The 12661-nt window shown below is 39.6% G+C and overlaps 1 protein-coding gene across 1 annotated transcript in view; it reads right to left on the bottom strand.

The window, feature by feature from the left end:
• Positions 1–530: 530 nt before the first annotated feature.
• Positions 531–12661, bottom strand: part of LOC140942016 (protein kinase C alpha type-like) — a 22747-nt gene continuing 10616 nt past the window's right edge. Inside the window, exons 5-11 of the mRNA XM_073391010.1 lie at positions 4690–4784; positions 3925–3987; positions 3168–3315; positions 2209–2289; positions 1957–2079; positions 1418–1556; positions 531–653 (exon numbers count right to left, since the gene is read on the bottom strand). Of these exons, the coding sequence (XP_073247111.1) occupies positions 1425–1556; positions 1957–2079; positions 2209–2289; positions 3168–3315; positions 3925–3987; positions 4690–4784 (642 nt within the window). The 3' untranslated portion in view covers positions 531–653; positions 1418–1424. The remainder of the gene's footprint in view (positions 654–1417; positions 1557–1956; positions 2080–2208; positions 2290–3167; positions 3316–3924; positions 3988–4689; positions 4785–12661) is intronic.

The raw sequence follows: 12661 nt of genomic DNA, 5'->3' as shown, positions 1-12661 counted from the left end.
AGCTCTGGCCAGCAATTTTTGGAAAATTTCAAGATCTTTCCGGCACGATTTCAAGGCGGTAAGATATTTCATATTTAAGGTCTTGCAGGAAGGATTTTGAAAATTCAGGATCTTGCCGGTAAGATTAAGAAAAGTTCATAAGCTTTTGTCAGCAAGCTGCCGGATTTCAAGATTGGAGGCACAATTTCGTCATATTCAAATTGCGGTTTCGTTAGCTGACACAGTTTAGATTCGTCAAGTGACCAAACGCTGTTCGCTAGTAAAATCGAAGAACACACCGAAACTGTCGCTTTTAGGGTGTTAGCTGGGTCTTTTGGGAGAAATCATAAAAGATTATAAACAGAGGGGCTTATACCCGAGGGGGGTCTAATAATCGGAAAGGAAAAAAACATTTCCAAAGAAGCTATAGAAGTGCTTCTAATCAAAGTACTTTTTGCATCAACTGGATTTTTATAAAGCTTTAAAACATAACTAAGGTTGGGAATCATTTAGCGAACAACGCTTGGGAAGTGAGCTTAAAAAAGAAACAAAAGACTATCGGACACAAAGTGAAAAGCCTTTATTTTACAAACGTCGTTCTCTTGCCGAACAACACACAACACTGATCATCACGTAAAAATGTCTTGTTTCCAGTACTGATCATAATTCCAGACCTTTAAGAAAAACAGCTCGGGTTAGTTTTAATAACCCCTGGCATTACAACAGTATAGTAAGAAATATGAGGCACGACATAAAAATTTTGGGTTCTCCCCGATCTACTCTCGTGTCCTGTCCGAACTAAATGATGGTGCCTGCTATATACGGGTTTTTCTGCACAACAAATATACGACACTGAGAAGACTTTAAAGTCTTATGGGAATATCAAACGACTCAGTGTTTTCTGTAAATTATCTGTTCGGAGAAGCAAATATTTCCTAGAATTTTCTCTTACTTAAAGACGGATAAACATTTCTAGATGACCGTTCTAATCAAGTACAATTTCCGAAGCTCAACTAATAAATTCCCTAAGTTCTAAGTTTAATGTTTCACATTTCACTGTCGGCCAGGTTAGGCTATTTTTCGTAGAAAAAGGAAACCTAAAATTTTCGGATTCAAAACGTAAACTGTAATGAAGGAAGGAATCAGAAAAATTATCACTTTCGTAATACGTCAACTTTTATCTAAGATTTTTGGGTTACTAAATCCGAAGGCCTTGTAATTTCGAAAAAGATTCAATGCATTTCTAGAGATCCAAAAGTACCCTGGATAGCCTAAAAAGTGTTTCTAATGTATGTAGGAGGAATTGTGAAATCGAGAGCTTAAGACCTAGTGACACCCGTCATTGTCGGGGATCGGAAGGAAAAAGCACGGGTAAAACCCGAGGGATAAAACCCGAGATTTTTTAAACATTCTGTTTAAGGATTTTAAGGAAACAAACCTTATTTCTAAGGTGGGCGGTCGAGTTCCAATGCCTCCAGTCTGTTCCAGTCAAAGCCGTGAAAGAAAGCATGATCTCTGATGCAGGGGTAATCGCCTCCTTTATACCCGAGACGGTCTTGCGGATATTTTTCTAGTAACTGAAAACATCCGAAAAATGTGATATGTCTTGTAATATCAGCATTTACTCTCAACTCAGAGATCTTTGTTTATTGAAATGCCATGTTTTTATGCTACTTCGTAACAGATGTCAACGTTGACCTAGTTTTAGTCTAGTCATATTTGTTCTTCACTCATTCGAACATAAAAAAGATTTCTCTACCCTTCAATATACCTAAATCCTAAAAACGGTAACCCTTTCTGGCGGAGCCACCCCGTATAATCCGTTATGGGGATTACCCCGGGGGTAGGGAGTCAATCTTTGGATTTTTTCACTAAGTCTTGCCTCTATTGTTATCGACTGGCATAAATAATTTTGGTACATGTAAAAAATGAAGGGAATATAACATTTCATGTATGATTTATGTATTTGACACTTACGTGTAGGAATAATTCAGTGGCGTCAATGGACAGCTCAGACATTGTTACTTTGTCCGGTTTCTGTGGGTAGTGATATACGATCAAATCAAATAACTCATCCTCCGATTCAGCATCAAACGGCATCTGAAAAGTAAACACAAAGCATAACATTGTCAACTAAGTAGGTTACCATCATCATAGTCTAAGTTCAGTTTCACCTTTTTCGTGTTAAGAACCTGAAAATAACTGAAATAACATTTGAAATATACAAACCATTCCAGTGAGCATCGTAAACACCATGACTCCAAGAGCCCACCAATCCACACATGCGTCGTATGGGTCCTGTAAAATAATCTGCAACAAATAATATAACACCTTGCACTAAGCTAACATCAGCACGATAAGATGTTATTCCATGAAAACAAGCCGAGCTTCTCCTAAGAAAAAGATCTAACTATGAGGTTTGTGATTTTTTAATGAATGAATCATGCCATGTATTGTTAGCTTTGTGGGAAACTGAACATGCAGCTTTTCCTTCTTCCACTGTAGGTAACATTAGAATATATCCTGTAACAGATATATATCTCTTACAAGAAAAACCCATATTTCATAGCCTGTATAAAGATTTGTTTTAGCGTTAATTATCAGCGCTGATTCAGTAAGTAAAAAGCAGAAACTACCCTAACAGAATATAATTCGGTTGTCCTTGTTAGAACCCTCTTAAATTTTCCCAGGGATATTTTGGATGGAGGTTCTGAAATAGGTCCTAGATCTGGGATAAAATACTATTGACCACGCAGCTACACGAGAAACTGATTTAGACACTTGGTTCACAGCGCCTAAGGGGGAATTACGGTTTGTTTTTTGGGAAATGATGTTGATTACTGGGTAGAATAGGTGAACCAGTTAGTCCTCTAATGGGATCAGAGGCACCTTGTTGTGGTGGTGGACTATCTGGTATTTGTCTACTAATTATTCACTTCATATTTTAATTTTCAACAACCCCCCAAATCCAATATTTTCCATGCATTTTCCCAAAATTTTAAACATCTTCCCCCCTAAATTTTATACATTAAAAACATTCGAAGGACTGTAACATAACTGAGTCATTTTTTTGATTGAATAAAATCTTGGCTTGCTAGATATTTAGGAAAAGGGGTGGAAATCAACCAAAAATAATGCTTTTAACCATACTCGTCCCCCTTAACTAACGCTACAGTTCCATGGTTTACCTCAGGAGCCATGTAACGAGGTGTCTCGATAATTTCTGCGTTGTTAATCTTTTCCTGTTTAACTGGATCGATGATAGCGGACAACCCAAAATCACTGATTTTGATGTCTCCTTTTTTGGTCAGCAAAATGTTTTCAGGTTTCAAGTCCCTGTCATACGATAAATAAAAATTTACACAAATATTAAAGGCATTGATTTTTAAGTAAACCGAGCCAAAAGTGGTGCGACATAATCTTCCAGGGAAAGGGATAAATAGCCGCATAATTATAAAGTTAACTTTCTTCACCCATGCAAGGACTGTACAGAACGCTGAGCCCTGTCACTCTCTCCTAGCTCTGCGAAGGCTCCCGCTGGGTATCCCAGTAAAAATAGCAATAATGGAAAAATAGAAAGCGCTCGGGGGACGATGGGAAGAGAGAAAAAGCGGGAGCGAGGCCTCGCTTAGGCCCTCGCTTCTCTCTTTCCCCTTCCCATCGTCCCCCGATACAAAGAGGCCTCTGCGGAGGAGAGAGGCCCTGTCGTGACAGACAATGATCTAGCAAACGATTACCTCCTTTGTACAGTTAGGTGATTTACAGCTGACAATTTTTGCCCGCCCCGATATATGTACGTGACTGTTGGCCGTTGAGGAGGCCGCAAAATAAAGGTCCGACGGTATCAATTCATTGTTTTTTTTTTATCTTTGCCATATTAATACGTCAGTGATCGAAATCACCAACCAAATGTGAATTTCAGCTACTTCTCATTTTTCTACTCACCTGTGGATGACACCTTTTTGGTGTAAAAATTGTAATCCAGCGATGATCTCAGCAGTGTAAAACCTAAAACAAAAAGACGAGCAATAGGATGTTTTAAGTAATTCACTGCGTCTTACGATTTTTTTCTTAGTCTCAAACACAGCCGATTTTCAAACAGCGGGAACACAAAAAAAACTGCGTAGGATACTACTTCCTCCCTACTTCTGTTCCTCTAAAATAGGTTGAATCCTTCACCAGACTAAAACGACCCTATTATATTCAAATAGTATGGAATTGAAAAAAAATAAACAAGTGTAAAATATGAGGATCCCATACCACTGATAATAAAACCTGACCACATCTTCGTCCATTTAAGGTTCCGAAAAATTTGCTTAGACCTCTGGTCAAATTCATGTTCGAAAATTAGGCGTGGTCATCCACAGGGGTAGTCCATGGACCGGGTTCACGAAGCGGTCCATCGGCTTGGTCCATAGGTGGTACATTTTTTGTATACGTCCACCTATGTGAGGTGAAGTTTCGATCGCTTATTTTGACAGAATTATTTTGTTTACTGGTTTTTGCATCCTCAGTTCAATTTTAAGGTTACATGTATTGAGTAGAACTCAATTGATAGAACCAGTCGTTGTTAAAAGATAAGTAGGTCAAGAATAATTTACGATGATTTCGACCCAGTACTAATGGAACGTGTTTTCTTTCATTGTGACGTTTGTTATAGACTGTTTTCTTAACAGTTGCTCGAAAACTTTGATATGAAAGTATGATTACCTAGTTCGATTTTCGCTGAGCCATCCATTCTCATCCAATTCAGTGAAAAGGTCACCTCCTTCAACGAACTCTAGTATAATGAAATGGCCAGGGTACTATAATATGAAAATACAAAGAAGCTATTAGTTGACCCATAACATACTATTTTCTTTTTGGGTTATAGTGAACAAAATTGAGAAAGATAATGAGGCACAAATAGAAACGTCCAGTGGAGCCGATAAAGGTAAAAAGTAAAGGCGCACACGAGCCAAAGACCCACACGGTCGGAGCTTATACCGGTTTCCGTAGCATGAAGCAAGCCTAGGAGTATTGCCACTCCTCCCTAGATGGGATGCTAGTCCATCGCAGGGTTACCCCCCAGCAGTATGTCGCCGGTACCCACTTATACACCTGGGTGAAAAGAAACAAAATGGGGTTAAGTTTCTTGTCTTGGGAAACAACGCGACTGGCGAGGCTTGAACCTCGGACCTTCAGATCCAGAGTTTGAGGTGTTAGACGCTCGGCCACAAACGTCTCAATCAAGTCTTATAGCACAGGTATAATTCATAATCTTTCGGAGGGTTTGTAGTCCCCTGTTTTCCTGCAAGTTCGTCAAGATGTCGGAATGCTTTAAATGTAATTGGCCGGCCATTTTTTCCACATCTGCGGGCGGGCGGGCGGGTTTCGGCGTTTATAGCGGGGGTAAAAGGAGGAAAAATATTTGTGCAATTTTTAAAAGTATCATACCGGGTTCTCAACTTCTTCACAAAGTCTTGTTATGAAAGGACTGGACGAGGCTAGGCTCAATACTTTCTCTTCCACACCGCTTGGGTCAGGTTCAATTATCTGCTTTACCGCGTATGGCCTCTTGGTGCGACGGTCCTCACAAAGACGAACCTATAAAAAGATTGACAGATATATTTTCAAACCCGGTGGGTTTCCAAAGAACGTCATATTACTTCCCGACCCGAAAAAATAGCCCCAGATATCATCCACTTGTTGGAGAAAGAAGGAATTCTACACAGTGTGTATATCATATTCACCTTTAATCGCTTATTTGGTAATTAAAAGAGCGTACACTTAGCAAAAAAGAAAGTAAACAAAGCCTTTCAACTTCTTTAAAAGAGTTTTGAAATTAATAAATGGATAATGACTTATTTAAGTAATTAATCAAATAATTGATAAATCGCTAGGTTTTGACCACGAGATACTCGCCACTGTAGCGCGGTGATCCGCCGAAAATTACTCTAAATTTTGTGAAAATTAATATTACGAATTGTTCGTGATTATTGTTTGATTCTTATGACAGTCTCTCACCTTCCCAAACGCTCCCTCACCAATCATCTTGATGGCTTTAAGTTTATACAGTGAGATCGACTTTCTTTGTTTCTTTGTCTTAATCTTGTCTAACTGCTCTTCTGATCTTCTACGTTTAACGGGGCACTAGTCAATCAAGATGAATGAAATAAGTTCTAAATCAGACTATGAAATGAGTGTTGAACAGGACTTGGCGTTTTGCTATATATAACTTGAAAGTGATGGTAGATTTGTAAATGAAACTTCAAAATGGGGGAGAATAGATTTATAACTGATATAGACTGCTTTAATAATTATTTTAATTTTTTAATTATTTTATTTTTATTATTATAATTATTTAAAACCTCACAAATATTAAAGAAAAAAATCAGTGTTTCTAAGCCTTATTGCAGACAGGCCCACACACAGTCAATAATCCAATAAGGGAGTTAATGAATGGCACAAAAACTTGTTTGCAAGAATAACTTAAAGTGGGTTGTTCCTAACATGCAGTAAACATAAGCTTACTTTTTGACTTTCCTGTTCTATTTTCACTGGCGCTTTTTCCGTTAATTCTGGAATTTTAATTTCACCCGTTGCAACTTCTCTGATAATAAAAATAGACACAACACAATTAGCTACAGATCATATTTCATCTAAAATAGCTTTAAGTTTCGAATACAAAATTTGATGCACTAGAAATGTCTTGTAATGTCACTGACAAAGTAAAAACCCTGTAAAATTTAATTCGGTTATCAGTTATTTGCTTGCGTGAGGCAGCACGCGCGCGCACTCCTGTTTCACGCCCCAGCTAGCCTCGTCACCAGGTCAGTTCGCGCTATCCAAATAAAACGAGGAGCCTTGGAACGGAGCGCGATCTTCCGACGACTGGGAACGAGTCTTCGTCTCAGCTGCTGACCAAAGTGAAGGCAGGCTCTCACAAACACTGCGTTCCTTTAGGTCAGCACCAAGATTATTACAAACGGTTACCATGGACGATTTTTTTTTGTTTTCGAAAACAGACAACTTACAGTAAATACCAAAAAGTAAAAAAATTACCTAAAGTTGCACGATCTTTTTGACCCAAAATACAAGTTTCTAAATACTGCTTCAGAAATAGTTCTCCTTCTTCTGTTTAAATGTTTTAGTAGCTTGTCCTCGTTACATTATCCTTTTATTGAAACTGATCAACAGGCGCCTCGTCTCAGTTGGCCTTGAAACTGCTTTTAACTCTAATCGCGTAAAAAGGATTCTTTGTCTTGAAATGAAAAGCGAGAAGATACTTTCTTACCTTTTTCCACTACATTTTCCTTTAAAATACTGAAAAACGCCTTGTAACATATAAAAGGAAAAAACGAAGGGCCCTATAACTGGACCGGCCTTCATTGCTGATCTGCATGTAGCATTCAACGAATGATCTGCATACTGAAAAATCCAACTCTGTTCTTTAAAATGGCGTCATAATAGGCATTTACCGCGCGCGAGCAAAAGAACTTCTGTTCCAAAGCTGACGAACGGAAAACGTTTACTTCATTTTGTGAGCGTACTTATTACGTAAGGTCTTAAGTTTTTTTCCCAAAAAACTCCCGAACCCTTTCCTCTTCTTACCTGTGTCTTGTAATCTCATTGACAAAGTGTACAGGTCTTATGCGGAGCAGAGGGGAGGTGAGGTACGGCAGTCTTAATCCGGTAGGGCAAACTGGGCCGGAAAAAAGTTAGCGCTGCTGTGAAGTCAGTGCGTCTTGTTTTCAGCAGCCTCTCAGCACCCTGCCGCTGAGGACGTTTCTTTATGGGCACGATCGCTTGCAGAACGTTCTTAGTGGCGGGGAGCAGGGCGGATAAAGGTTGGGCGGTGAAACGAGCGCTCCGCTCTTCATTTAATGTGTGATGCGGAGTAGTACTGGCACGAGCGCTCTTTCCGCGCTTCCGGTGCGCTTGAAGGCCGGCGAAATTTTCCTTTTTGGAAACCGGAAATCCTATTTTCTTTCTGCAATTTCAGGCTACAGTGTTAAATAGATAAATTCGTTTCATAACAATATCAATAAACAGTTTCATATGTTTGTGTCTGTACGTCTATAAGTCAAACTTGTTGGTCGTATAATGCCAAAATTTGAGTTTAATTTGAAAGTGTTGAATACCTCCTCCTTCCACTAAATATCACCTAATCGTCTTTCGCCGTTTCGTTTGCAAAAGCTTAACACTTCTTAACCTCAATTTTTGCATATGTTAAAGGGGGAAAAATTTTATATAACATAACAAAAAATTAGATTGATATATACTGATATATATAGTGGCGTTGTACTTCTTTAAACTTTGCTTCTCGGTTGAAACGCGCCATGGCGATTCGCGCAATGCGTTGCAAATCCGGCAACCGCATGCAGACCTGCCAACTCTCACGGTTCTGCCGTGAGTCTCACGATTTTTTGTCATTTCTCACGGTCTCACGACAAGGCTCCTAAATCTCACGGGTTTTGGGAAATATCATTCTGAAATGATTGAAGTTGTTGAATCAGAATAAAAATGGAAAATTAACGAGGAATGCTTGTGCCATAAAGTGAAAAACTAATAAAGAAGAACACTGTTCTTACTTTTTTGTACCCAGCTGTGATTTTCGCTTGTGTTCAATAAACTTAATGGTTTTTCTTCGTGTCTGTCCGCCATTTTGAAAGGGGAGTAGGCCCTGGGAACGAGGTCTAATTCCCAGGCTTCGTCCTAGTGATGGCCTATTAGAATCATCAAAGAAAGCTGCATCTTCTTACAACAGGGAACACAAATAAAACATTTAAATAAACTGTTAATGACTTTCCTCGATGGAAATTAAAAGGGGTTTGTTTAATCTTGATCGGGAAAAAAATAGAATCTCACTATTTTTTATAGAATCTCCAGATTTTTTTTCATGGGTCTCCAGATTTTCCTTTATCAGGGGTTGGCAGGTCTGCGCATGTAAACAAAATTTATTGAGGTTAGTTGTAAGGTTTTTTCTCCGTTTTTCTCTCTAAAACAAAACAAGGTAAACAGTAAAAACTGAGGGGAAACTAATTTTGAAGTTTCGAAGAAACAGAAAGACGTATGAGATGTTTTTTTCAAATTAAAAAGAAGGATGATGGTGATTGAAATTAGCATAATTTCACCTTGCGCGAGCTGCCCGCATTTATAAAATACACGTCATCTAGTTACGAAGTACGATCTGCTGTTTTTGCCATGGATGACATGGATGAGATTTTCCTTCGTGTTTTAGACAATACTTAGTTGTTTTTGTTTTGGAATAACATCGACATTGGCGAGTAGCAGAACGAAAATATAATTCAGTGGTAGAGTCATGGAAGTAATAAAAGAAACCCTTTGAAAGAGATGTTTGTCTACTCCAACTAAACCTCCCGCAAAAAATAGCAACATTTGCCTCTCGCAGACAGCGTACCAGCACAAGGAACGAGGAAGAAGTGCAAGAAAACAAATCAAGCTGCCATAATTCAGTGACAGCGGCAGTGTCTATCGTAAAAACCACATCGCAAGCCCTGACCGAAGTCGAAAACAAGCGACATTCCTAAGCAGAGTCCCAGTCCACTGCATCACACCTTTTCGCTCGGACGCGCTCGTTTCACCGCCCAACCTTTATCCGCCCTGGCGGGGAGCGATGAGAGGGTGGCTGTTTCCCGTCACGCTTGCGTACACTGTAGGGACCTCGAGTAGGGAGAGTCCGTTATGGCGGGAGGTTATTTCAGACAAATGTCTGGCCGAGTTGTTTAAAGCAGGGTTAAGATAACCCAGGGTTAGTGCGAAATATGCCGGAATTGATGATTGGATGCTCTAAAAGTAAAGGGAATATTATCCAAGAAAATTCTTTTAAACAAAAAAAGCAGAAAGGCGGTTCTGGATTAGCGCTAATCGGCCCTCAAACAACTGGGGCCTGGGTTAAAATTTATCCATGGGTTAGCGCTAATGTGCTTTCCAACAACTGGGTCTTGTAATATATTTTTGCCTGGGATTTTGCTGCTGTCCATGTTATCGCGGTGTCCAAGAGGCCAGAGTTGGGGCTGCGACCGGATTTCAGAATCTTTGAACTTTGGTTTGGTCTCCCACATGGCTCCATCATGTCTCCACTTTTTTAAAGTATACGTGGTAGGAACTTGCCCGTGATGATTTGAAAGGAGTGCCAGCAAAAAGGCTAGAGCAAATAAATGCACTTAAACAATGAAAAAAGCATTGGCATGGGCAGTGTAGGAGCGCTCGTAAAGTCTCTCCTAATTGGTTCATTCTTCCAATATTGTTTTAGTATTGTTTGGCGTCAGGGTTAGGCACCATTGGTGACTTCTCTTCCGAGCAGATGCCACATACCAAATGGCATTATTAACTTCAGCAATTTAAGACTCGCTTCTTTTTGTACAAGGCTCTGAATAAGACAATGAACGTTTGCAACCAATCCCTTAAAAGGGTTTCTCAGGTAAAACAATTTCTGCAGAATCTATGGTTACATCAACAAAACGAAATCCGTTAAAATAGGTGTAACTCCAAGAACATGATGACCACTTTATTTACAAAAATACGTTTCATCATGCGAAAAGTAGTGTTAGAGGTCTGGATTTTAGTGAATGTGATAAATCACTCGACATTTACTGACATGTTCACTTTAGCGCCAAGTTAAGGGAGATGACCTTGCATTCTAACTTTTAAATACATGGACAAAATCCTAAGGTGTCACCATTTAAATCAAACCTCAGCTCTGACCTCTTTGGCTGAACGCTTGTACATAAGATTAAAAAAAGAAATTAAGTTTTTGCTACAATTTGAACATTGGCCGCTGTTAGGAGTTAGGAATGAAAGTGTAACTTAGGTGTCTGTCTTAAAGGATCACTCCGTCTCGCGTAAAGAGAAACAAGGGAGTTTAAGAGGACACTTCGGCGACGGCAACGAGAACGTCAAAAAGTAATTGGTTGGCAAAACAGCAACTCTGCACGTGCATCACGCTTTTTTGTACATTTCTTGGCCGTCACTGTACGACTTCGACGTAAATCAGGGAGTTTAAGCGACGACGACGACGAAGACGACGGCAGTAAAAACGTCGCTTAAAAATGAATTTGCTTTGTTTCAAACTTAATCGCGTCTTTTTGGACCAGCTCATTATGTCAAATGCAGGCGACCTTTCCTGCATGAGTTGAATTCTTAAGTATATTATCCAGGTTCAAAAAGAGAAAGGAGAATTCGTCGTCGTATTTCCTCGTCCTCGGCCATAAAACGTCGCATTTGGAGGTTTCGCGTCGTAGTCGAGCAGTGGCCGTCAAAGAAATGTACTAAAATGCGTGATGCACGTGCAGAACTGTTGTTTTGCTGATAAAATCAATTGTTTTTTGAAGTTGTCGTTGTGGTTGGCGTCGTAGTTGCTTAAGCTCCCTATTGCCTAATTTCACACGTTTTATCGACACCGTGAACATACCGAGACGAATCTCGATACAGGCGATGTTCCACGAGACAACGACGATTTTTAGTGCAACACAGCGTTGCAAGGTTGGTACAGTGTTGCAACCATGCGAAACAAAGTCGAAACAATGTTGCAACGCTGTGTTGCGCTAAAAATCGTCGTTGCGAATCGTCCCGTGTAACATTACCTGTACTCTTTTTAAACTTAGATATTTTCCTTAAGAATTCAACTCCAGGAGAGTTCGCCTAGCAGGGACCGCGCAGGGGTGGGGCTGGGGGGGGGGCTTTAGCCAATTTTTCGGATGGGAAAATAATTTTTTTTAACTTTGGTTACCCAGATCTGTCACTTGCCACACAAACAAGGTTTAGTATTCTTACAATACTGAACACCCAAAAACAGAGAACAGAGAAACCTTGTCTTGTAGCTGTTGCCAATGAGTTTGTAGCCCTTTTAAGAGACCACACCTTCAGAGAATCCGACTTAAACATGTCCGGGTGACACTCAACCGCTGCGTGTGTTGGGCTGTGTTGGGTTTAGCTTCAAAGTCTACTCATTTAAAGTTTGGTCTAACGTGGGGGCCAAGTTGTAACTTGTTGTTTTAAGTGCCGATGTAATAATTGCAAATTTATAATACTATTGGCAGTTTTAGATGCATTTATATCGCCATTTCAGAAGACTTAAATTTGGCACTTTGCCGGGGGAGCATGCCCCCGAATTCCCCTAGTTTTCTCACGCTCACGCGTTGTTTCACAGGTGGCCCAAAATCTGTGGAAGTTCGTTCACTGGACTTTAAATTTAGAAGAGAATGTATGAAAATAAAGAAAATACGTCCTAAATTCCACTTTTTTGACGAAAATAGAAATAAAAATGACTTACCTTGTGTTTTTGTCTTGTTTTTTACTGTCTTTTCGCTTCTAGGGCCATTTGGAAGCCGTTTTATCGACGTTTAAGATTTTGAGTGGTACTAACAATAGGCCGAAAAATTGGCTTCTAATCCGACTTTTTGCTCGATTTTTTTTTGCTCGATTTTTGTCCGAGTTCTTGTCCGATGTTTTGTCCAAATGTTATCAGATTTCTTTTCCAGTTTCTTGTCTGATTTCTTGTCAGTTTCATGTCCGTTTTTTGTCCGATTCCTCGTTCGTCTTATTGTCCGTTTTTGTAGGGTGTCTAGAAAACGACGACCTAGAACACGAAGTTGAACTGAAGTCAAAGTTAATAATAGTTTATTGCGCTTTTCACAAACATGCGAATTCTAAAGTTCAAAAGCCAACTGACGATTGC

Source organism: Porites lutea, chromosome 6 (assembly GCF_958299795.1).
Source record: "Porites lutea chromosome 6, jaPorLute2.1, whole genome shotgun sequence".
NCBI lineage: Eukaryota > Metazoa > Cnidaria > Anthozoa > Scleractinia > Poritidae > Porites > Porites lutea.
This window is presented reverse-complemented; position numbering and strand designations above follow the sequence as displayed.